The 25,813-nt window shown below is 34.9% G+C and overlaps 5 protein-coding genes and 2 long non-coding RNA genes across 12 annotated transcripts in view; 4 read left to right on the top strand and 3 right to left on the bottom strand.

Annotated features, from left to right (window-relative positions):
• The window catches only part of LOC132912792 (centrosomal and chromosomal factor-like), a 216,481-nt gene that overhangs the window by 13,126 nt on the left and 177,542 nt on the right, over nucleotides 1–25,813 (bottom strand). The window lies entirely within an intron of this gene.
• Nucleotides 619–2,577, top strand: LOC132912816 (X-box-binding protein 1). Its single transcript, XM_060970588.1, has 3 exons — nucleotides 619–1,164; nucleotides 1,600–2,100; nucleotides 2,368–2,577. The coding sequence occupies exons 1-3, from the start codon at nucleotides 893–895 to the stop codon at nucleotides 2,468–2,470; spliced, it is 876 nt and encodes a 291-aa protein (XP_060826571.1). The 5' UTR covers nucleotides 619–892; the 3' UTR covers nucleotides 2,471–2,577.
• On the bottom strand, nucleotides 3,495–20,997 carry LOC132912791 (paxillin-like). Of its 6 annotated transcripts, none has more exons than XM_060970533.1 (10): nucleotides 20,844–20,997; nucleotides 13,895–14,046; nucleotides 7,901–8,054; nucleotides 7,659–7,788; nucleotides 7,327–7,528; nucleotides 6,336–6,650; nucleotides 6,074–6,247; nucleotides 5,773–6,003; nucleotides 4,487–4,607; nucleotides 3,495–4,403 (listed from the first exon to the last, which is right to left on the bottom strand). In XM_060970533.1, exons 1-10 carry the CDS (start codon nucleotides 20,854–20,856, stop codon nucleotides 4,258–4,260), a joined length of 1,638 nt encoding a protein of 545 aa, XP_060826516.1. In that variant the 5' UTR covers nucleotides 20,857–20,997; the 3' UTR covers nucleotides 3,495–4,257. The 6 variants fall into 6 exon arrangements, with proteins under 6 accessions (XP_060826516.1, XP_060826513.1, XP_060826519.1 ...); XM_060970530.1 differs by lacking the exon at nucleotides 20,844–20,997 and adding an exon at nucleotides 18,866–19,223; XM_060970536.1 differs by lacking the exon at nucleotides 20,844–20,997 and adding an exon at nucleotides 16,775–17,178.
• LOC132912849 (uncharacterized) lies at nucleotides 6,903–9,900 on the top strand. Its single transcript, XR_009659288.1, has 2 exons — nucleotides 6,903–7,181; nucleotides 7,252–9,900. It is a non-coding gene; the product is annotated as an uncharacterized LOC132912849 (long non-coding RNA).
• Nucleotides 14,042–16,703, top strand: LOC132912843 (uncharacterized). Its single transcript, XR_009659281.1, has 5 exons — nucleotides 14,042–14,428; nucleotides 14,586–14,706; nucleotides 14,796–15,669; nucleotides 15,751–16,153; nucleotides 16,224–16,703. It is a non-coding gene; the product is annotated as an uncharacterized LOC132912843 (long non-coding RNA).
• Nucleotides 21,277–23,762, bottom strand: LOC132912795 (RING-type E3 ubiquitin-protein ligase PPIL2). Its single transcript, XM_060970543.1, has 9 exons — nucleotides 23,564–23,762; nucleotides 23,111–23,477; nucleotides 22,887–23,052; nucleotides 22,629–22,777; nucleotides 22,434–22,557; nucleotides 22,220–22,368; nucleotides 21,999–22,150; nucleotides 21,578–21,916; nucleotides 21,277–21,498 (listed from the first exon to the last, which is right to left on the bottom strand). Exons 1-9 carry the CDS (start codon nucleotides 23,593–23,595, stop codon nucleotides 21,411–21,413), a joined length of 1,566 nt encoding a protein of 521 aa, XP_060826526.1. The 5' UTR covers nucleotides 23,596–23,762; the 3' UTR covers nucleotides 21,277–21,410.
• LOC132912832 (large ribosomal subunit protein uL11m) lies at nucleotides 24,074–25,378 on the top strand. Its single transcript, XM_060970618.1, has 3 exons — nucleotides 24,074–24,628; nucleotides 24,786–24,975; nucleotides 25,042–25,378. The coding sequence occupies exons 1-3, from the start codon at nucleotides 24,494–24,496 to the stop codon at nucleotides 25,302–25,304; spliced, it is 588 nt and encodes a 195-aa protein (XP_060826601.1). The 5' UTR covers nucleotides 24,074–24,493; the 3' UTR covers nucleotides 25,305–25,378.

A 25,813-nucleotide genomic window follows, 5' to 3' on the forward strand; every position in this document is an offset into this window, starting at 1 on the left:
ACAGTAGATAGATGTCACCACTCTACTGGCCAATGTAATAGCTTGGAAGTTTTGGCACGCATCTTTTTACAAGCCTATATTAAATGCACTTTTATGTCATTATTTTACTTTGTTTTCTTACTTATAAAATCCTGTATATCGTAATAAATTATAATTGTTCCCCATATAGTCGTTTTCTCCTTTACAAATACGTTGAGATACGTAGCGTGATTAGAATTCCATTTACGTTCTTCACATATGGTCACTAGACATTCGATGAATATCTTACAAACATCAATGAAACTTTTAATTATATCTTCCATCAACTGCAAGTAATAAATTTCCCATTAAATGATGTAAGCTTCCTATAATGTAACGAGATTCGAAAAATAATGTCAAAAGCTTATAGAATGACATCATAATTTTTACATAGAGAATGTTCTTAAGAGATTACAAGTATGGTAGTGTATGGGTAGAGTTTGTGTGTAGGTGTAACCGCCGTAAAAAAATGATACTATGCGAATGATGCGATAGTACCGTATGGGATGACGTCAGTGAGGTGTAATTGTTTGATTCCATGTAGTAGTGAAAGAATATGTGAAGAAGCACGGACGCGGCGACCAATAACGGTTCTCCACATGTAACGTTCCTGGTATCAGCCAGTCATATTAAAGGCTGATGCAAGTGTGGTTCTAGGATGTTCTGCAGTCACTCAAATGTTGCAGCTCGTCAGTACGATTACATCAGTTAGAAAAAGCGTACGGAGTTTACGTTCTGTCCTTCGGTGTTATGTATTGGATCAGTCGGTGTCTGGCACTCGGTGGTTCCAGAAGTTGGACAAACGATAGATAGGGGTGGTGAAGTTCTAGAGCAAGTGACAGTAGTAAATTCATTCTATATTTTATGGCTGATTATGAGCGTACTGAAAAGTGTTATCATCACGTTGCCTAAAGGCCTGCCGTCGAAGACGCCTGGCGTTATATCGGCAACGGAATTAACAAAATCTGTGCCGAAATTAAATTTTTCTGCTACCTTATTAACTGACAAAACGAGAATGGATGCAAAGAAAATGACAAAACACGAAGAAATTCAGGATGACGGTTCATCGTTTAAAACAGATGTATGCGTTCGTGGAAAAAAACGGCGGCTAGATCACTTGACATGGGAGGAAAAACTACAGAGGAAGTACGCTGATAAGAAATGAAAATTATAAATAAAAATCATAGTACATATATAGATACGTTATATGATACGAAATATGATAAATCCATTTCTATTGATTTTCCGATTTAAAATTGATTGTATTTTGATTGATTATATTTTTCATTTAATTTGGTGATTAAAAGGAAGTATTTTAGTATGAAATAATTGAAGAGGGAAATATCTTAATCGAGTTTTCTACGATGTTTTTTAAGACACGAATAATATTAGTTTAACTTAATTAATATTAGATTGCATAGCTAATTTTATATTGATATTATTTTAACGTTCAAGAACTTGGCAAAATTACATATTGAATTTTAAAATTGGTTTTTAATAATGTCCTATGTTTTTCGTTCATAATGTGATTAGAAAACATTCGAAACTAGTGTTGAATTAATCCGAAATGATATTTTATAGGAAATTAAAAAATAGGGTAGCAGCTCAAACTTCTCGGGACCGTAAAAAAGCGAAACTTGACGAGTTGGAAGAAACTGTTCGAACTTTAAGGGAACAAAATGAACTGTTGACGCAAGAATGTTCGATGTTAAGATCGCAAAACGAAATATTACTCACAGAAACGAAAAGATTGAGGAAGGAAAGAGAGACCAAGAACGCGGGAGAATTTGTTTGTTCCATGTGCCAGAGTCGTGTCGGCTGTGCTGTGTCCTCGCTGGGATCTACAGTGTCCCCCACTCACCCTCTGCAGCAGGGTGGAACAACACAGCTGGCATCGTCGCTGACACTAACCCCAGGAGCAACAATTCTCCTGAAGATACTGACCATCTACCTCCTCTTGAAGAATTATTTGGCGACTTCCAAGGAGACGATTACATTGAACGACTTGAAGAACTTGCAGAAAGCCTTTTACGGGAAGTTACAGCAGAAGTGGAAGCAAATCCTCATAGAACAAATGAACAAGTGAGTATTTTTGATCATTATTGATCTATCAAGCAACTACATCATATAATTTAATTTTATTGCTTTAGACCTTAGGAATGAATGATTTGTTTGAAAGAATAGAAGCATTTTGATATATTTTGAAATCCATTGGAAATCATTGATTATTAATAATTAAGCTACAACTCTTGAATATTGTTAAACATTTCATTCGTTTCTGAATTCATATTTTTCATTTGCAACTCAGTCTTCCTTTCGTTAATGACATAATGATTGTGTCTTGCATAGGTGTCAGTCAAGGAAAATACCACTGAGAAATGTCACTATTCAAAAAGAATGGTGGGGCAGACATCAAAAGATGTGGAAACCGATGGAACCTGTAAAAGCATGAATACACATCGACCATGGCATTCTGTTTCTAGCACAGCCAGTGCACCTTATACCACAAACACAACTGCACCAGCGTCAATAAATTCGGAGGTCGAAGTGAAACAAGAAGTCGAAGTAAAACAAGAAGTCGAAACACAGGAGTTAGACACTATTTATGGTACTTACGATGAGGCAACCAATTCCGTAATGATCATTTATCCAGGAGATGAAAACATAAGCATTCAAGAATGCGTTCAAGAAGTAATTACGGACGGTATTTATACGGATGATGTTTGTTCGAACGAAGATTCAACGTGCATAACACCGAATTATTATTCCAATCAGTTATCACCATGTTACACAAATACGGATTCTATGTCGCCGGCGAGTATACATTCCGAAGATGTGGATGTTAATTACACACATACGAAATTAGATTCTAACGCGTCCGATTATGGATACGAATCGCACGGTTCTCCAAATTCTGATATACGACTTGAAAAAAGTAACATAGGTCTGTCGGATCTTTGGCACGAAAGTTTCTCTGAATTATTTCCAACATTAGCATGACAATTTCCTCCAAAAAGTAAATCCAAAAGACAATATCTGTGATACGCGTTAATCATACTTGCGGACTTGCGGAAAGGCATTCGTATGATTAGATAGTTATTTGTTATTTCCTTATTTTGACGGCAATAATATAGCGCAAACTATGACACTTTACAATAGCACATCTAAGTGTACATTTCCATTCGTACTTTTATACGTGTATTCTTAATGTTAAAACATTATAATTTAAAACACATTTTTTCTGATTTATCTCGATATAGAGATTCGCACGGTAATGATAAACATGGCAATGAATGTTACTGTATATAATATCTCTTAGATGTTTATTAGTGAAACAATATGAATACTGCTGTGCAACAGCATACTAAATAAACAGCCTATAAAAAAAAACTCTTGTCTATTTTTAGATTTTATCCTAGTCTTTATATAAAAAAAAGTAGGAAATAGGAAGCCTTCAAGAAAAAATACTACAAAAATTAATCTTTAATTCATATTTTTACTGCTCTTACATTATGCACTTATGGAATATTTTGCTTTTGATTAATTTATGTCATATTTATCGATATTTGTAATATTGTATTTCTTGTGGATATTCAGATACCTGATAAATACTAACCTCTATAGAAACCTCTACATTGGAAAATACAACTTGTATCATTGCAATCGTAAATATAAATATTTTATAAATACGTATCAAATCTATCAGAATTGTAAATATTTGGTAATGTTCTGATTTCACAAATATCTTTTTTAATTGGCAGCTTTTTTTCTTCGATATATCTCTCAATGATTACATTATTAGTAAAAATAAACTACTAATTAGCACCCTTTAATAATCCTTAAATTGTAGGTCAATGTGAAATACGTAATATAAAATATTCGTGAAAATATTAGCAACGTGCCCTTATTAAGGACAATGGAAGATAATAACGACCACAATTATCCTATTACCTTATTCTTATGATAAGAATGCATAAGAATAAACAACGATACGTAATATAAATGAATTGTTGCACCATTTGCATATTGAGATTTATAAAAATTTCCAAAGGCTGCTTCGGGTCACGACACGAAGCTTGAATCGTGGAATACCAGTACTTGTGTATGATGACTAAAGCGATTACATATTCTACGCGGTATAGACGTATGTGAGCAGCCTATAAAAATTGTAAGTAATACCAAGCGAAACAGCGCCTGTTCATCTTTATGTTACAAATACGAATACTTTGCGGTAGATTTTTAACCGAATAACTTGTCGAAACACCCGTGGCAATATGGTTTATCGTTTTGTTCCTTAAAAGTACCTTTGTTCAATTGTTTTAAACAGAACGCGCATACAAAATGTTCGGGATGGAACTTCCGGAACATTGCGGTTATGCAACGACCTGAAAGAAGATAACGTTTATTTGCGAAAATGATTATTAACGACATAATGGTTATTAGTAGAAAATAGAAAAGGCGCAGGTACCTGTAATTGGTTTATGGCACCCTGCGCACAGGGACCCTCTCTTAGCGTGATAATGAGTTTCACAGTAGGGTAAACCTTCGTGATCAAAGAACGAGCCACCTTGAAACTTTTGTCTGCAATCCTGTGAATATAAAACAAAAGAAGCCTGTATATCAACTAGAAATATTTTTCACGAGAAAAGAAATGTATGACTGTATTGAACATGATCACAGAGAATAGAAAAGACAGTACTATACAATAATGTCGTTTCTTTAATCCCTATTCATTTATGAATAAATTTAGAACGACTACTCCATAATATGGAAGAACGACTCAACCAGACAGGTATAAATTACGCGTACTCAAGCACGCGTATATCTGCTGTACGCGTATGGGTTAATGTATAGCTAATATATGAATAGCCCGTAAAATCTACAGATCGTAATTTGTAGTGAATCTATGCGTTGACAAACATCATTAGATCAATATAGGATGCCGGCGTCCGACACACCTGCCTTCAACGAAGACACGTGGCAAGCGGCAGCATCCGAGTCACGAGCTAACTCTTTGTGTTGTGTGTGTTTTTTTTTGTTTTTTTTCCTAATTTATTTTTATTTCGCATACAATACTAGCAATTGACATTAGCGTAACGATCGATTATTAATAATATTTATCTATGTAGAGAACGTAATTTAACAGCAAAAATTTAATTCCGGCTGCATCGAATAATTTCTCGTAAAATTCTATTGTAATCCTAACGACGCCCTAACTGTTTGTAGTGTGTACCGTACATTTATTCGTGTGTGTGTGTGCGTGTGCGTGTGTATGTTTACGTGTGTGTTCGTGTACATAAATGAATAGGAATTTCGAGAGAGACAAATAACGACGGGGATGAAGTCGAATCGGTGCATTCTTCCTTTCTGGGCCACCTAAATCACCTGTTGAAAAAAGATGGGAGGAAGGGGGAAGAGTCAGGATCATAAACTTTTGCAGCCTGACAGCATAAAGAGGGGAACAATAGGGCTTTTTACATAAGAAATCGAAGCAACGCAATGGCTCGCCATCGCCTATGCTTCTTCCTCTTCCTCTTCATCATCATCGACACCGACGCATTTTGGGCAAACGGGTTTGCCCTCCATCGCATAAAACGACTTCCCAGATACCGGCTTCTTGCAATCCTGCAAGTTTTACATTTTAAAGCTACTGAACTGTGCAAACAGTTCATCGATACTTCGTATTAATCCTGAAGGGTTGCTGCAAATGGAAACAATTTGTTACGGATAAATATCGACAAGCAAAAAACCTACCCTGCAGACGAAACAATCCGGATGCCATTGACTGTTTAGAGCGGAGATATAATTCTCCATAATAGCACGATTACATCCGCCGCACTTCGGCGCGAACATGTCGAAGTAATCCTCCCGACAGTACGGCTTTCCGTCCCGCTCGTGGAACCCCTCTTCACCAAACTGTTTGCCACACTGAGCGCAAAAGAAGTGCTCCGTGTGCCAAGTTTTTTCCAACGCGGTTACGCATTTCTGAAAATAACAAGAATCTGCTGTAATACTAGAACGAAACACCGCGTGTGGGTTTCGTTGGACGCCTTACGTCCAGAATGGGACCGTTGCAGTAGGCGCAACGTGGTGAGAAAAGATTATGATAATCGGGCTCGCAGTAAGGGTGACCCTCCCTTTCGAAGAAGTTTCTCGTGCCCAGTTCCTGATTGCAATGCGTGCATGTGAAATGTTCAGGGTGCCACGTTTTCCCTAGAGCGGTGATCACCTGTAAGAGGCATAATTTATCATTTGATTATATACAAATTTTGTCGACAAATTTGGCAAGATCCAAACGACGATTGAGTTGGATTTACTTGTCCCACGATTGGTTTCTCGCAAGCGCTGCAGCATCCCTTCTGAGTAGTGTTCACTCCTTGACGACTCATATCGGCTTGAAGGTTTCCTAGCATAGAATCCAACTGATTCTGTTTGGTTTGAGTTGCTGGCTGCGGTGGATAAGGCTCTCCGTGTTGTTGCTGGTGGTGATGAGTAGTGTGAGTCTCGGTGATATGAATTCGAGTTTGCGTGCCCTCGGGTGGCAACGGGCTTTGCGAACTCTTGGTCGCCTTGTTCGGCTTGGCGTATGGAGAATCGGTCACTGTTTGAAGTTGATGAGAACTACTATTGATCTGCAAATGTACGACATATAATTAAAAAAAAAAAAGCCAGTCGGTGTAGAGTAGCGTAGAACATGATGTTTCAGAATATTCTCACAAATCAAGCAGGATAAAGAGCAATGAAAGAGGATGGAAAGCGAACGAGTTTTCGCTACAAGATGTTAAGATGAAAGAGAATTGAAAAATCGGTGAGGTATGTTATTAGAAGCGGAATGTCAAGGTAGCGAAAATTTGAAATTTGAAAACTGAAAAATATTAAGGACCCGCGAGAGATGTCGATTGGCAGAGGCGAGCTTGCAGACTGGCTGAAAGCTTTGAGAGATTTCGTGGATCACTATATTCCCCACCTTCTATATTTTCCCTCTCCTACCACGGAAAATCGGTGAACACGAAGAAAAGGAGAGAGAGAGAAGAGGAGTAGATGGTCGAATAGTGGTAGATGGTGGATGGTGGAATGGAAGTTATTTTGGTAACTTAGGGAGCCAAGAATGGGCAGGGATAGTTTTAACGGCACTGTTTTCTCATTCTGTAGTGATTTTAATAGTAAGCAAACATTACAAACGCTTATTGCACCCGGTGTCGAGGAATCTATGAATTACGTAATTGTTCTTAGGTGGTAGGAGATCTGACGATTGCGCTGACGCGTCAGAGAAGATATAAGAGACAAATTTCCTGATATACACCGTACCTTGAATTCGGAGAGAGAAGCCATTAAATCGTCAAGCTCCTTGGTAGCGTTGCTGGCGGTGTGACCATTGGTATAACTCTTCTGGACCTCGCTGCGATTCAACGATCCGTGCTGTCTAGGAGGATAACCATCGTACACGGGTTGCACCTCCGTGGACGTTTCTTGAATGGTAACTTTCACTCTACCATCGGGAGGATAATCCCTGACGAAGAAGATCGCGTTAAAATCAATTCCAAAGTACCGTGTTCAAATCGCAAACTTTCGAACTTTATCTTTTTCTCCTCTTTCTCGTTCGTTCGTGATTTTTCCAGGAATAAAAGGGAAACGCTTACCCGTTCGGTACCGCGGTGCTCAATTCTTCGAGCAACGAATCGACGGTGGGCCTTGAAGCTGACATGCTACTCGGAGAACGAAGCATCGGACTAGAATCACCATTCATTCCTCCCGAGGAAACGCGATTCTCTACGGTCATCGATATTTCGATCATCATTGTTGCACAGTTTTCGTAAAATTCTAATTTAGCGTATCTGATCGAAACTGATGTAAACCAAAGACATGAAAATAGGATGCTGACCTCTTTCCTGATAGTGAGCATTGTAACGAGCGTTGCTTAGATCTTGCAACAACGTGTCCAGCTCCGACAGATTGTTGTTCAGGGAAGGCATCTTTCCTCCACCGCTGCCTTTCGCGATGCTCTCCTCGATGGCCTCGCGGTTCTGATAAGTCGGCTGCAACAGCAATTCGTCGTTCGCTATCGATCCTTTTCAATTTGTTTATCATCCATATTTAAGTCATTCAATTTTTACACATAATATGTCCACTTTTCGACAGATTTTTCCAGGATTATCGCGGAATAGCAATTTCTCATTGATTGTAATATTCGTTTGTCCGATTGGTCTGAATTTTTGTGTTAGCAGGCGAATGAGAATCAACTAGGAGTTGTGTTAAGTGCGTGCGCGTACGTTTGTTCGTTACTCGAGGCAAAAACAAGGGAAAAAAGTGTCGCGGACAAGAGACAGATGCCAAGTTGCCGCAAAAGCGGTATTATTTCAAAACATGATGTCATTAGATGCTGCGCGGAATTTGTAAATACATTATCAATTAGGTGGTCGCGCGGAGGACAAGGCGTCATGCACTTTTAATAGAAATCTGCTCGCCAAACCGACCAACATTACTCGTTTGTTGCAAAATCCTCGAGCAAGAGAGAAGCACCGCGAATTTGTTCCGGCGATTCAACGAGCAACGACCAGAACCGAATCAACTTTGCTCCAACTTGATCTTCGTCCGATTAAATCGCTGATAATTAATCAACTACGTTGGAAGACACGTTTATCAGATAACATTCGGTTAAGATCGTCTGATACGTCTTATTATTCATATCTAATATATTCTTTCGTCTTTCATCATCATGATGAAGTGATACGGAACGATACATCCTGATGGTGGAAACTAGGTTGCTCAGTGAGTTGTCGTTCCAAAAATATCCATAGCGAATCTCCGACGGAAAGAAAATGTCGCAGTATATCCGACAATCCTGCAGAACCCTGGTCGAAGTTTCTTCGACTGATCCCTCGAACGTGGAATCGTAGCCTGCGAAACGCTTTGCTCGTCAAGGCTGGTCGATCAAAAAATAAACACGGGCCTATAAACCGCTACGATCTACAATGACACGGGGAACTTCATAAATCACCGATTCACCAAACTTGCGAAAATAGGCCGAACGCAAACTTTCCTGTGGAGATTTCCTCCGTGCTTCCCAACTTCGTCTAATATTCATCCAGTAGAAGACGAAGAGGACGTGTTTTAAGAGAGAAGTATGTAGAATTAATTCTAAAAAGAATGTCGTGGATGAAAGTTCGTTGCGGTATATCTTCCTTAAATTAAGAAATTAATAAATAGATGGAGTTCAATATTTTTATTGTTAGTTACTAGACGAAGAGTAGAAAAATTATTGTTCGCGGTGATTACAAAAATAATCCCATTGCGATGGTACTTCCACAAGATGCCAAAAAATGTCCACGTGGTAGTTTTTAAAAGTTACATATTTTCATTCGAGAATCACGCGTCGTCTGAGAATCGATACACTGCGTACCGATTTTCCAATGTCAGTCAGTACTCGACAGCTGACAAGAAATATTTTATTTAAGAAGAATAGATTCGAAGCTAAATTGTATCACTGAAAGAATCGCGTATCTTTCGAAAAACAACGAATCGCGTATAATTGGAGAAAACGCTGTAAGTGTCAAGAAACAAGTTTTTCGGGGAAAAAAGGAAGCTTATGTATTTTAACGTAGTCAAAATTCATTCAAAAAGGGAATCCGTAGAAAATCCTGTATATGCAATTTTCTTAGTTGTAAAGAAAATTCGATGTTCTATTCGTTTAGACAGACGGCATAGAGAAAAGTCAAAAACCAGTTAACTAAATTTTATTGGAACTTATATATTTTTCTACAGAAGCAACGTTGCTGCGACACCATCTTTTACCATTATAGTTTACCACCGTCGGTAAACTATTTAAAAATGGAAATTACATTTAGATTCTATACCGCGGTATTTTCATTGATAGGTAGTATATATTCCAATAAGAAACAAAGTTTTTCAATTTTGGCATTTACAGTGTCTTCTCAATCGCCTCTTGAAATATTATTTAACACTGAATCGCGAAAGCAAGTCGCGTTTGAGGAGCAAAGATTCGAGAAACGAAAGAAAGATTCAAAGTCGAATATTTTCTTTAAAAGGATTGCGCGTGGTTCGAGAGTCGCGCACGGTTTACGCAACGCTCTCGAGAATCGCATTGGAACCCGTATGAATACGTAACACGGTTCGTTTCGTGCTAAATTCGCATCAAAGGAAAATAGTGCGCGATTCGACAGATTTTCGCCAACTTTTCGTTTATCGTAGCCGAAAGCTCAACGCGAGAACGCCAATCAGCATCACCCAACGGCAGTGTTTCGCGATATTGCAAGTGTTCCAAGAAGAAGAGCACGACGTTATGATTTATTTAACGCCAGCGTCGTCTAGTAAAACTATGAAAAATTATGCTTGCCACAGACATAAATCTCCAATGGTCTACACATGTTTCGTTATCGCCAATGATTTCTCGCGAAACCATTATTTTCCTTGGATTTGGTTCTTCCTTTGTAGGTTGATAGCAGCAAATGGAACATGACGATTTTCATAGGTGCAATAAAATCTATTTATAAGACGAAGCTCCAGAAATGTTCGAAAAGATATCCGCTATATTCACGGCAATTTCAAGCAAGCCTCTAGCGGGGTTTCTGAGTACTGAATATCCTTGTTTAGTAGAGAAAAAATTGTTTTTTCGATCGAATGGTAAAACACGCAAAGTGAAACAGAAACCGTGTAACGTATCTATCTATGCACAGCCGTTTTGCCTCGGTCTTTTCTCGTGTGCTTGCATACGATGGGAAAGAAGAAGACCAGTGATTGTACAATGACACCGACGATCGATAAAATATACGAAGGCTCGGTGAAAAAGTGTATGGAGAATCTTGCTCTAAATGTCTAAAGTTTTATGAATACGTGTAGTAATTTGTTTTAACGTTTGAAGGGAACTATGGAGTTGAATTGCTTTCTATTTTTTTAAGTTCAACTTTAATCTGAGAAAATTGTGGATAAAGTTGATAAAGTTAATATAAAAAACATATAGTTAAGTAAATTTTACCGACGGTATATTCTATCGAAGATGGATTTTACCTAGAACTAGCTCAATTTAAAGTTGAATAGTAATGATGATACTCTATGTATAAATGTTTCTGAACATTAAAACTTCGAAAATTCCAAATAGAATTCTTTTTCCATCGAGCCTTTTCATTTATCTTAATCGAGGAAATTATGAACAAAGATGTATCGCCAGATGTATCGTTTCTCTGTTTTCACCGCTTCAAACGCTGTTTAAGCGAATGAATTTCAATTAAATTCCGCTAGGTGATACGCCTGTCATTTGCAATAGACGTTTGGTATTCGGTGAATGCGTTTCCTGTTCAATATGTCGATAAATCTTGGCTATGTCTCAAACATCAACTGCTCGACTATATCAATATCTCCATTAAACTAACTATTTGATAACGTAATTAGAAACGATGGAATGAAACCGCGTCGTCATGTCGTTTTTTTCTTTTTTTCTCAATGATTATAGCTATGAGATGTTAAATGCTATTTGTCGCGGAATATTCTAGCAAGGAGGAGTTACCAGCGTAAGGATGACTCGGTGGAACGCCTAAAGCGACCACGTGTTACGCAACAAGGGAATACTCGAAACGATCAAGAAATATGGCGACGGAACCAGGCAATTAAATCTCGGATAAAGTTGTACTTTATAGCAGGAATCGGATTTGGCAATTGGTTACTGTGCAGTTGGCGCGATGGAAACCGTGTTGCACGCGAACCGGGAAACTTTGCAGCCAACTCAAACGTCGAGAACCTGAATAATTGATGCATCGTTGCTTCCACTGGGAAATAATCGATAATACCACCGGGGAACGTAACAAATATTCCGCGGGAAAGATCGATAAACGTGCGAGTCCAACTCGAGAACTCTTAGTTTCTAACCTTCGTATCGTTTTACATTTCTTCCTACTCGAAAGATATTTTTGTTTCTCTTTTCTTTTCTTTTCTGTTTTCTTTCTTGTGATCGATTACGAAATGAAAAACTGGAGCAGCTCTCTCGAGAACAGATTTATGACAACAGAATGGTGGATCAAGCAAAGTGTCTTGATCTTAGTTCCAGTTTCTTCATACCATCTAAAACCACTGGAGGCCACAAGTTATGCTATTATATATCGTCTTTTCAACATGCGAAAAACGTATCAGGGAATAAACAATCAAATATTTTACAGAAGTCAAAAGTTCAAATCAGAAATATAATACGACCTTTCGTGATATCGGAAGAAGATAGTTACCGTAACGTTAGACTTCAGTGGATTAAAGAACTATGTTCTTTTTATAGGTACACAATAAATATAGATTCCATAATGATTTAACTACTTGACTATGAAATATTATACTTGGCAGCCACATATTTCCAATAACTCTATGTATTTTTTTGAAAACCTCCTCAATTATTTTACAGTCTATAACAATTGCTGACGAAAGTCTAACGTTGTTTTTAGAATCTAAATTTGGAAACGACTCGATTTACATATATATATATATGTATATTAAATACGTAATAATAAATGTGACTGTACCGTAGGTAGGTAATTGGTCAATTTCCTGCGAAATGATCGAATGCCGCCCGTTAATAGTTTCGGATAGTAATGCTCGCGATTCGGAATCCGATACGATTCATCATCGTGGAACATATTTCAGAGTCGATTAAACATGAAATTACGGATCGATGATTAAGTCATTGGACATCTTTTCACGGCAATAAACGATGGTAGGTTTAAAAGGAACCGACTGGACGCACGTAATACGAGCTCATTTCTCGTGATATATCCATTTTTTCACGGATCTATAGCTTTTTTGCGGCTTGACGACTCTCGACTGGTTAATTTTAGAGGCGATATCGATACTAATTTTAGCCGATTCTTTACGTCACACCAACCACTGGAATGTAACTATTTCGCATGGTTGCTCGTTTGCGAACATCTTTTTCGAATTTCCTCTGAAATAGGAAGAAAAGGTTTGCCTCTGTTTCGACTTTATTTTGAACGCATGACGCGAGATCACTCGTGTTGGACAAGTTCTAACAACACGTTTCCACGGCCGCCTCTAAAAATACGTTACAAGAATGATCGTGATACAAAGTTGGCTTCGATAAGTACGAAAAATACAACTGATTGACCGTGTCTGCCAATTTGTCCGATTAAACGAGGAAATCATAATCGTAAATTCTTGGTTATTTTCAGAGCCGTCCAACTGCCATTTTTCAGCGAAGCGCTAGCGTACGTTTGATCGTTTCGTTTCGTGATATTATGGAAACTCGAGAGAAGGTCACCGTAAAATTTAAAATGGAACCGCGAGAAAAGCATGCCGCGCTGAACATATCACACTCGCCATCTATCTTAGCAAACCGCAACCTAAAGCAACTAAGTCTCTCTAATCAACTGCGGATAAAACGCGATATCGATAAGACAGTTAGTTTCTACAATTTATCACTAATAAAACAAATTCACGATTTATAAAAAAAAAAAAAAAAACAGAAATTCGATCCATCCTCTAAATATTATAAAAAGTATTTCCTTTGAATATCTTTTACGTTTTTGCACATTTAGGTACTCCATAAACACATAAACACCTATAGTTTAATAACGAATATTGCAATTTAATGTTCTATTAAATACTTTGCAAATTTTGTCAAATAATTATCACTCTCCGTTTATTACAGAAACCGAGATATACGAATATTTGTGTATCGAAGCATTGTTCAACAATAATGTACCGTGACCGTGTTATAAGTACGTTGCACGAATATTTCTCCCATTGTAAATGATACGAAATTGGTTTTCACATTTGACAGCGCTGTTAATTGAATCCATTGGCGTAAATGGAAAAGAAGAATAAAATTTTTCCTATTGAAATATAACAAAGAAAATTTACATACCGATTGCGGCGGAAGAGGAGAAGTTCGATTATCGTAGGATCTATAGGCGGTGGTTCTCGCGCCATTCAGCGATCCATAACCAGGAGTGGCGTTACTACCGACATGATTTCCTTCCGATGACACTGTGTTTTGCAGATCTGCCAATAGCGCATCTGAAATCAAGAAATAATTGCTGTAAAACGTCGCCGAGAAGTATCTTCAATTATCCCTAATGATTTCAAGAAGGCAATTGAATTATGGACCTCTTTGCAAGAATAAGACAAATTGGCTGATTTCACGTAGAAGATATTAGTAAGAGGCATAGCTTGTTATTTTTCTTCAGATATTGCTTCAGGTGTATCAGAATTTTTGTATACATTTATCGCAAACAGTAATAAAATGGCTGCCTGTGTTGTTTAAATAACGAGAATGGTGTCAACGACACCGATAAGCACATTAAGTTTTCATCGAAGCAACTAACGAGCGCTGCTAACATCGAGTCAGTATAAATTTAGGCAAGCTCATTGGAAAACTGTATCAAGATGAACTAGTTCAGTGAGTACACCGCTTTAACATTGCTCGTTTATTCACACATTTTTATATTCCATGATAAAAACTGTCTTTCCTTTACGATAATAAAATGAGGAACTTTTTTTCTCGCTTACCACCTGGAAATATCGATTGATCATCAACGCTTGCGCTCTATGTGAAGATGTTTTTGCGCTGAAAGTATGCACACTCAAATATTTTCGATATCTCATGGCAGAATAACAAAGAAAAAAAGACGATGACGTGAGCGTTTAACGAGCAAAGCTTAGAGATAAGCGTACAAGGTAAACCTCCGTGAACGTCGTAAAGTCACGTATAAAAAAATCATTTACCAAGACTAAGAAGATTTGTTTCCGTTTTCTCGGTATTGTAGGATTCGTAGAGATTATCGGCCCCAGCCTGCGACTCACATCCTGTTTCCATCGCGAGACAAACTGCGACACACCCACTGTTCCGAGAACGTCGAACTTCGCCACCAATTTCCAGTCGAATCGAAAGCAACGCGTGTGGGATATTCGCGAGATAGTGTAGTTTCCACACTTCTATTCACAACTGTGCAATTACTCTCTAATCGAGAGAGGGAAACGAAACTGATCGACGTCGAAATCGTTGACGATTTGACACTGATAATATCGCAGACCTCGCGAAATTTTCAACCAACGTCCGTGTAAATACTTTATACACGTTCGCCTTTCAATAATCGCGTGCAACACCAACGATACATTCCTTTCTATCTGTTTATCTCTGTCCGATACTCTCCCCTGGGCGATGTAAAATCACGATATAGCGAACAAACTGTCACGTGCTTATCGGATCGGCGAGATTTGCGAACGTGAATCTGTGATGATCGGCAAAACGGTACTGATTGTCAATCAAGTTCTCGGTAAAGCGACCGGCTTCGAAGCCGGAGAATAGAAGCCTGGAGGAGGCAAGTTGGTCTGGAGAAGGAGAAGGAACAGGAGATGGAGGGAGTATTCTCACAACAAGGGAAGTAGAAACTCGAGGCTGGTTCGCGAAGCCAAGGAAAACCAACCTAGCCAGCTACGAAGAAATGGTTCGCGGGTAGAACCTGAACTAGACAGTTACTTGTGAATCGGATGGATGTGCTCTTTCGTGGAAATTGAAATGTTCCTTGAATTGGACCCTCGATATCGTAACTTAAAGGTTAGAAAACGATAAGAAAACGAATATAATAATTCAAATATTGCGTCTTTGCTTTGTCGATAAAGTAGGTCTTTAAGGGAAAGGTGATCAATTTTTATACATTATGAAACAAGAATGTTAATGCAGTAGTATTTTTTAATTAATGAAGAATTATTGAGTTTCAGATCTAGTTCGTGTCGACTTTGAATCAATATAACAACGCGTTTGAATGAAATTCGTGGTTGGCAGGAAGCCTACCGAGCTCCCCCGGATCTATTTTATACTGCTGAATCATACAGTCAATTTGGACATTAATATTGCACGATATGCGTAACGCACTTTCGTCATAAATTTCAGGGAAATTGGACACGTACGATAATGACTCTAGACACTTAATAGATCATATAGAAGTATTACAGTCGCAGATATTTAAATCAAAATGTTTCTGCTTTCAATATATTACATCGAATATGTATTATTATTATTAACATCTGATTAAGCAAAACAAAAACATGGTCGCAAAAAAGCACGTAATTATAATTAGGGTTCGATGCAATCATAATTTCCATCGATCTCTGCATAGACAAAGTTAGTGATTACTGTCATTAACTCGCATTACTATTGGCTCCAAATTTACTTACTTATATACTGTTCCCAGCGTGCGTGTCGTTGGATCGTTGCCAAACGAGCCGGTGTAATCGGCGATACAGGTCTCGTAATGTCGGTCATAGTCATATCACTATGTTTTCAACGACATGACACTGAATCAAATGACACTAAAAATTGGAGTTTAATATATCACCGAAGAACAGAATGAGAATTGAAATTTTAAGAGTGTAATCCTTATGATTAACTCGAGAATAACCTATCCAAACATTGATGATGATATGAAGACTGATCTCCGATTCTGTTTACGAACAGAGAGACATAAACACAAATGAGGAACGACAGCGATTATACGGTACTAATTTGGCTAGTGAAAATATTCGAAACATTCTATACATACAATATATCTCCTTCCCTGATAATTATTACTTAGTATGTACTTACTCTTTTGGTACAATTATACACACGTACGGATAAACATTTATCTTGTAGATATAATTATATTATTTAATAATGACGATATGCTTCGACACTTCAGATAATTGTTATTGTATTACAATTAATCTATATGATTACAAAAATTGAAATTAAATTATTTCATACCACATTACATTATCGCCACGTGCAAGTGTCGAAGGTAATGAGCAAACGAAGATATGATGGCTAGGAGGCACGTATGTGTTGCGAGATCAGGTAGGACTGCCAGCACGTGTTTTCTCGGTTTGCATCTACAGAATCTGTGTTACGTGAACCCATCTCCTCCTTCCTTTGTCCCTCTTCTCCTTCCTCCCTCTTTTCAACCTCGTTGTTCTTCGTCTCTGTTTCGCACCTTCCTTCACGCGATGCTTATATATGTTTACATCTAGATTCATGACGACAAAATACCCAAGAATAACTTCGACCACCCATCATCTTTTGCCACGGTTTTCTCTTACTATTTTGAATTTTGTACTTCCTTCGAGAGAGCGGTATCTTCCAAACAGAGGATTTACGAATTTGTTCGTAACACAAGAGTAAAAAAAATTGTAGATTGTTTTGTGAAAATAGAATGGATCACGTTGATCCTATTCGAGTCATGTATGCCAGTCGTAAGCGTAGGAAGTTAAATCACACACTGTCGTGCCTCATATGGATATGTATAAATCAAACCAAGGTTCGTTCAAGGAAGAGATGCCTACGCACACATTGGATCATTATATGAGCTTTTATGCAATGGAATGCATGATAAATAAGCGCAGTTTCCTGTATTTCTAAAAAAGCTAGTGCATTACGCCTAGAAATGTAATAATGAATATTGATGATAACAACTTTCATATTGCTGTTCATCGTATAAGCAGAGCTATTGTATTCATCGTATAAACATATACATACATATGTTTGATTTTCTTTATAAAATTCATATAAAATAAATTACTGAATTATTTGGCAAGAAAAAATTAGTAGTGCATATAAATATGCATTTATAAGTCTTTCACATTGGAAATGGGAAAGGAATCTTTAAGAATTAATAATTAATTATATACATATATAATGACAGGGGCACTACCGATAACATTGATCCCTTGTGTCGATACATCAACACCTTGTCTCCCGTGTGATCAGACAGATGACGCCACTCGGAAAAATCGACACAATATTTTTAATTCAAATTTCTTTCGAAACAAATAGAAATGAACTATGTATCACATTCTTTTATAGATTTCCATAAAAAGATAGACCGTAAATAATGACTTCGAGAATTATTTCAGAAAGTTTAGTGTCAAGGCGACCCACATTGTAGGTGAAAGGTATTCCAAAAAAAATGATGTGATCTGTTGCATCATGAGTCATCCCTTCAGACCGAATTAAATGTGCATTTTAAAAATAATTTAAATCCACGTATAGTGTGATTGCACATGCGAAAAGGTCGAAACATGTACACTTTTTAATTTTAGAAGATTTCTTTAAAAAATGTTTCAAATAATAATAATTAATTTTTTAATTTATAGGACTAGTCTTTTCATAAATTACGAAAACAATTTGGAGTATCTTTAAGATTGGCTACTTTGTGTATTAACCTTTGAAAATATGCCAGAGATTCATTTCCGCCAACGATTCAAGACTATTATAAATTTATCAAAACACGAAATGGTAAATTAGTAAGCAGTAAATTAGTTACCGAAAAATAGTAAATAGAAAAGACATACGCGAATAAAATTAACCCATTCTTTTATATTTATAAATGTAATCTAACTAAAATGTAAACTAGTTAATTTTAATAATTACTTATATTTATAAAACCATTTAAGGATGGCACGACTAATTCATCCCTTTCAAAACGTTTTAACGCGCTCTATGAACTGACGAAAAATAATACCGTCAGAAGCAATTGAGCTTAATTTATAAGTTCACATTACGTTATCACGCAAAGTTGCGTGAACACAACCAACGCAGACATAGATACTAGATCGATATATTAACTAATGTCTCTAATTTTAATTCTATGAAAAGAAAGCATATCAAAAACAATTTTTAATTAGTAATCCAGACCAGTATTCTAATTACATATGCAAAAAGGTCGCATATATGCACGTATGCATCCGTAATCATTAGAAATAATTTCATATCATCGTTCTATTTTAAAGTTATAGAACAAAGCATTAAAATCACGCAAAATTAAAAGGGTTAAAAACATAAAAAGAATTATCGACTCACATCCTGGTGGTGAACCTTTTGTGATGGTGATTTTATAGGGCTGATAGATAGCGCTTGGTTCTACTTTTCCATACATTGTTCGATCCATAGCCATTTTTTTTTTTTTTTTTTTTAACGTACCACTTGAAAATATAATCACACTTATATCCGTTTACTTATTTTTATGTCAGTTCATACAGAATCACGAATTCATCGCGTACAAGCATGTATGCTATTATGTAGCACTTTTACTGCGGTAATGCTTCTCTTCACTGTCTATCGCGAACGACCGAGCTGTGTAGACGATCGATTAGTGGTGGGGATGATGCACACACCACACGACCACTTGTTGAATGCCGTCTGTGAATTTTATACATACGAATCCACAAATAGGAAAATAATCTACTAGGATTAAAAAAAAGAAAAAAAAGAGCATCAAAGGTAAGCAACTTGATAAATAGTAGTAGTCTATCGATCGTTATCTCATTTATATGTTTTTCAATTATTTTGCGCTCAGGTTTAAATACACTGCAATCAACAGATTTACTTACGCACACACAACGTGTTATTGAGATTTTATGCGAGAAGCTGAATGAATACGTTTTTTATTGGCTACGATTGTAGAATGAATTGTCACCGCTTGTTGAAATACAACAGAACAAGAATCGTGGTATCAATACTCTGTGAATAGAGTGAATTCGACGGGAGGAAAACAAGAAGTTCAAACGTACAAGTGTATTTCAGGCGCTCGCCCGCACTCACGACTTCCATCCTCTCCGAGCAATGCTAAAACAAGAGGACAACGGTGCCGTGAAATACACTAAAAATACGTAGAATCGTTGGCACACGATAACCCAGAGCGCACTTGCGATATTATGCGGATTTTGGAAAATCTCTTCCGGTATAAATAAATATACCACGTGCAACCACCCGTGTTCCTCAAATTTTTCGCAGCTTTTTAAATTAACTTAAAAGCTTTTATTTATAGAGGTGCTTAGAAATTCTATTTTTATTCAAAAATAGAGATCATTACATCGCAATTGCGTAATTTTATCTCGAAATGATAATCGATGATAGTAACGCTACTTATTAATATTATAGTTTGCACTTGAAGGTATAAATACGTAATGATATAAACTCATTGCGATCGCATATGATTATAACAAACATATAATTAACACTGATTATATAGATATTATAAGTGATGCGTTAAGCAAATCAAGATGGAAGAATTTGTGGAAAAAGATTTATAATTAAAACCTATATCACGATTAATAAAGTTACTGGGGATGAACGAACTAACATGTGATGCATTTAACGGTGACGCAACAAAATGTTACCATGGTAATACAGATAACAGTTACGTACTTCACTTCGCCTGGTACTCGTAAATTCGTAACATTACAGCATGCCATCTATATTTTGCAACTAAATTTAGTCCTAATCAATTTCCATCTAAATACATTATGTAAAACACTACTGCGAAAGGAATACGTATACCTAATGATACAACTTTGGTTACAAATAATAAGATATATACCTTTTATATTTATGAATGTACATATATAAATAATAACAAAAGTGAAATACAATAGAATTAAAATTGTCACGTCATATTTAGAAGTATTTAAAAAAAATTGCATTTTTGATTTTCTTTAGCATCCCTTATCAATAATACTTGTTCACATATAAATATTATATTAAATGTGTGTGAACAAATAAATATAAATATACATGTATAATTATAACATCGATTTATTGATATCATATTTGAAAAATTTAAAATAAAATCAAGGGAGTGATATTTCACAATTTCCATATTTTTTAAATTTTTAAAACAAAAATTAAAGTTAGAACTCAAAAAAGATGTAAATAGTACACATGATTAAATGATAATATGTTATAAGTATTCTTATAAACATAAATGTTTCTGACAGTATGATCGATTCAAATTTGAGGTTATTTCATCAATTGAGTATTTAAAATTCATTTTACTCACCTAGATCATCCATGTTTAATATATATTAACCCTGTAGATATTGTTGCACAAATTACACTCAACCCGTGATAATTTTCAATTAAAATGACGGTAAAATGTGTCAAAATTGAATGATCAATTTACGTCCCTCAGATGGGCAATGCAAACATCAAATATGGAGAACCCGGTTCTCTCACTTCATAACTTCCAGCATTCATTGTCTAACCTTTATATGTGTATATAAGCAGATGTATCATCTCTGGTACAATATATTGAACTTCTCATTCGTTTAGAATAATATATTTAAGTATAATTTTTATTGTAATAAAGTAATTATTTATAATGTCCATGAAAGAAACTTTTTTTTCTTCATTATTCATATGCATATATGTTTATAAGTAAATTACATTCCTCTCAGTACATTCTATATATCATAATGGGAGCAATAAAAATATATAGATTATGGTTTAATTTCTTATAGTCATAAAAATTATTTACATTTATAGAGTATGAAGTTAAATTAAAATCTACACTATTGAATTTCAAATAACCTATACTTGTTACATACTTTCTTCATAATTTATATAGCTACCAAGACGAAAAATCACCAAATGCGTTTGTTACGATTTTTCTCTTTTTAATTATGGGTGGTATACTTGATTCCTCTTTCTTCATCCTGCAAATAAAATTAACAATTAATATTGTTCTAAAAATGTATATATACGTAGCGACAAATATATGTAATGCGATTTTACTTGTCTTCTTCTTTGTTCGGTTTTATGTATTTTCCTACGCCTGATCGATATACTTTTAACGCGTCATTCTTTCCTACTTCATTATCTGATTTATTTTTTGCAGCTTCTTGAGCCAATCGTTCAATTTCGGCTGCACGTTCTGCAGCTAATTGTTCATCTGCTTCTTGAAAAGGATCAACGAACACTTGTGCTTTTTGTATTATTATATCTTCTATTGGTCTGTCTTTGTTATCTACTTCAATTTTTTCAATGGCATTTAACGTTTCTAATCCACCTACTATTTTTCCAAAAACTGTATGTTTGCGATCTAAATGTCTACACGATCGGAACGTAATGAAACTGTAATTAAATGGAACGGACTTATTAGCTTTTAATGAAATTCCATTTGTAAACGTATGTAAATATGAAATACAATATATACAATTGCGATCCATTTGTGTTTGATCCAGCATTTGCCATTGATAAAATTCCTCTTCCTTGATGAACTAAATTTGGTTTGAATTCATCTTCAAATGTTTTACCCCAAATAGATGTTCCTCCATTACCAGTATTTGTAGGATCACCTCCTTGTATCTAAGTAAAATAAAATGTTAACATTTTTATTATCTATAAACCTCTTACTCAAAGTGGCTATATATTTACCATAAAATTTCGTATAGATCTATGAAACTTTGTTCCATCATAGTAACCATTCTGACAGTGTTTTATAAAATTTTCACAAGTTTTTGGTACAAGATCACAATGCAGTTCCAAATTTAAAGCACCAAAATTCATGACTAATCTTACATATCCTGAAAAAAAAATGTTTCAGTTAAGAAAAATATAAAGATATATATAAGAATAATTGTGCTCATACCTTTCTTTCGAACTCTTTCATATCGTACTAAATCTTCTGCAATAACTGCCGCTTGATGTGTAGTTTCTGTTGGCATTACTGTTGATGTAAAGCCAGCTGCAACCGCACCAGTGGAGTAATGTGCCTATATTTATAAGTTTCTATTTTCAAATGTTATATTTTATATATATATAAAACTTATATTAATATACAAACCGCATTAAATTTGTCTGCTTTTGGTTTAGAGATTTCTTTTTTAGTCTCAGTCTGTTTATAATCTCTCTCTAATTCAGCTAATATTTCTTTAGTTTCCATAGATACAGTTTTCAATTTTGCATTTGGGTCATTACGTTCCCTTATCATTTCTAGAATAATTATCAGTATCTATATCATATTTATTCATATTAGTATATATAAAAGTGTTATTGCAATAAATGAAAATTTCTATTTTGGAATGTACTTGTAAGATATTACCTTCATCTTCAAGTTTTATATTATTTTTAATATGATGGAATGTAGATAAATTGAATTTCATTGCATTGTTTGGATCTTGTATTATGATAATGTCCTTCCTTGTAAAAGGTTGATCGTTTATTAAATCTTTCCAATTACGTGCCTTTATATTCAACTGCTCTATTGCCTAAAAAAATATTACTATAAATCATGAATAAATGTTTTCTATCTTAATGAACATTTACCTCATATGAAAATACATTTCCAGTTGTTTTGATAGCAATAATATGAGAGTGTTTAGTGAATAATTTGAAAAGAACTGGACAATGATATTGTCCTTCTGAATTCTTATGAAAATTAAGTTTTATTAAAGTTTTTGTGTCTAATGGCTTTCCTGTAACTGGATTATGCTTAAGTTTTTTTATATATTCTAATATTGCTTCTAATTCAAAAATATTTCCTTGTGGATCACAATAAGGGTGCTGGAAAGGTTGTAAAGTTAAACAACAATGGTCATAAGGCAAGCGACGAAATGTTGTATCTTCAGTTACTTCAGAACTTCCAGATTTTTTTCCACCATATAATGTTGTCCATTCTGTATATGTTAAATACCTGGAAGGATAATAAATACAAACAATTTAATTCGAAAAATGAAAAATATAAAATTATAACCTAAATAATATTTTTAAAAATCTTACATCTTATCTTTTTGATGCTGACGTTTACCCATTTTGATTGTGTTATTGATTAGTTATCTTTATAAAGGACTTACAATGATTATATCTATTTATTTTAATTATTTAATACTTTTTTGCACTTTGATATATACCAAAATAATTGATATGTATTTATACTACAGCATAGTAAACTTCTTTTTCAAGCTTGGCCAACCTGATAAAATAACTATATTATTTTATCACTACATAAAACGTTTGGAATACAAAACTTGAACTTACTTGATACAAATAAAGGATGAACCTCGCTTTAATGGAAATAAAATTATTGCCTCTTTTATTGCAATTTAATGGTTTTCAATGCATAAAATCCAAAAATGTTAATCATAATTTTAGGCATCTAGTGGTTAAAAAGTTATCCGTATATAAAATTGATCTTTTTTAGCATATTTGACAATTTACATTGACATCATGTTGGCTTTTATCTACAATTCGTCCAATGAGTGGAGTCGCTGACTATATCAAATGCAAGTGGATGTCAATCATTTTGTGGCGGGATTTTGAATCGTGATTATTGGAGTAGGCAGAGAAGAAATTTTCTCTCTGGATTAGGTTTGGACTATGCTTTATACTCATACAAATACGAACTAATACTCGACGAAGTTCACTTCAATGCTCACTTATGTCGACCAATTAAAATTACGAATAGGAGCAATATGGTGTCATACTAACCTCTAAAATATGCTAAAACTGATGAGTTTTACATACGTATAACTGTGGAACCGCTGATTTCTTAAAGTTAAGATTTGCATTTTTGGATTCTACGCATTGAGAACTATTGAATAGTAATAAAGAAAGATAACAATTTTATATCCATCAAATCGAAATTGAACTTGAATAAATTAAGTTTAAATAGATTTGAGATTTAAAGCAGTTGAATAAAAGTCTACAGAGATGTCTAAGGCAATTAAAAAAGGGAAAATGTTGAAAAAAATACTACCAAAGGTAGAACATAATTCACCTTTACGGGTAAATATTCCCGCAGGAATGGCAAATGCTAAACCACCATTGGGATCACAATTAGGACAGGTTAAAATATTTTATACTTAAAATTTAGGGTATTTTACGATGTCGTAAGTCGACATCGTAATTTATTGTGTTGCAATTGTATTAAACAATCCAACTGTTTTAAGTTTTATAAAGAATATACAGGTTTTTGATGAAAAATTTACATTATTATTTTTAGAGAAATATTAATGTAGCAAACTTTTGCAAAGATTTTAATACAAGAACTGAGAATATTAAAGAAGGCATACCTTTACCATGTCGTGTTAAAGTTAGATCTGATAGGAGTTATGAATTAGTAATACACAAACCACCAGCAACATATTTCTTGAAACAAGCGGCTGGAATTGAGAAAGGACAAATAAAAAAAGGTAAATGTTAATACTGTAAAATATGAATATGTAGATATACATTAAATAAATTATAATATTCTTCAGGGGAAGTAGCAGGAAAAATAACATTTAAACATTTATACGAGATTGCCTGTATTAAAGCAGAAGACCCACCTTTGGCATTATTAAGCATACAACAAATTTGTGAAATGCTTGTTGGTGTAGCTCGAACATGTGGTATTCAAATTGTACATAAATTAGATCCAGAAGAACATGCACAATTTATGAAAGAGAGAAAAGAAAATGTTAAGAAATTCATGGAAGAATTAGAGGCTGCCAGAGAAACCAAAATACTTAGGGCAGTTTAAATTAATGTATTAAGACAAATTTACTGTACATAATTAATAAAAGCAAGGTAGTTTATTTAAATACAATCTAAAAAGATATTATATAATTTTTTCTTTTATATTTATCCCAGTTAATATTTTACATAGATTCGTATAATTTCTAGAAGTAATAGCACATTTCATATGTATATGTACGTAAAGATTTTAAAACAACCTTGAACTTTAAAGATAAAATCTTACAAACAGAGTCTTATGATTACATAATGTTAAATTCTTTGAACCTCTTAAAAGTAACGTCTATTATAAAAATAAATACTAGAAATTAGGAAACATGATGACTTGAGTTTACATTCTTTAACAATTTTATAACGATTACACAAATGAATTTCATATAATTATAATTTACTGTTTGTGAAGTACATGTACAATTGGAACTCGAAAAAAAAAATATTTTTAATCTTGTAAATACATTTTTTTTTAAACATTGAAATCATATAAACACATACAAGAAAATATATGGTAATCCACTC

The sequence above is a fragment of the Bombus pascuorum genome, chromosome 12 (genome assembly GCF_905332965.1).
Source record: "Bombus pascuorum chromosome 12, iyBomPasc1.1, whole genome shotgun sequence".
Taxonomy (NCBI): Eukaryota; Metazoa; Arthropoda; class Insecta; order Hymenoptera; family Apidae; genus Bombus; species Bombus pascuorum.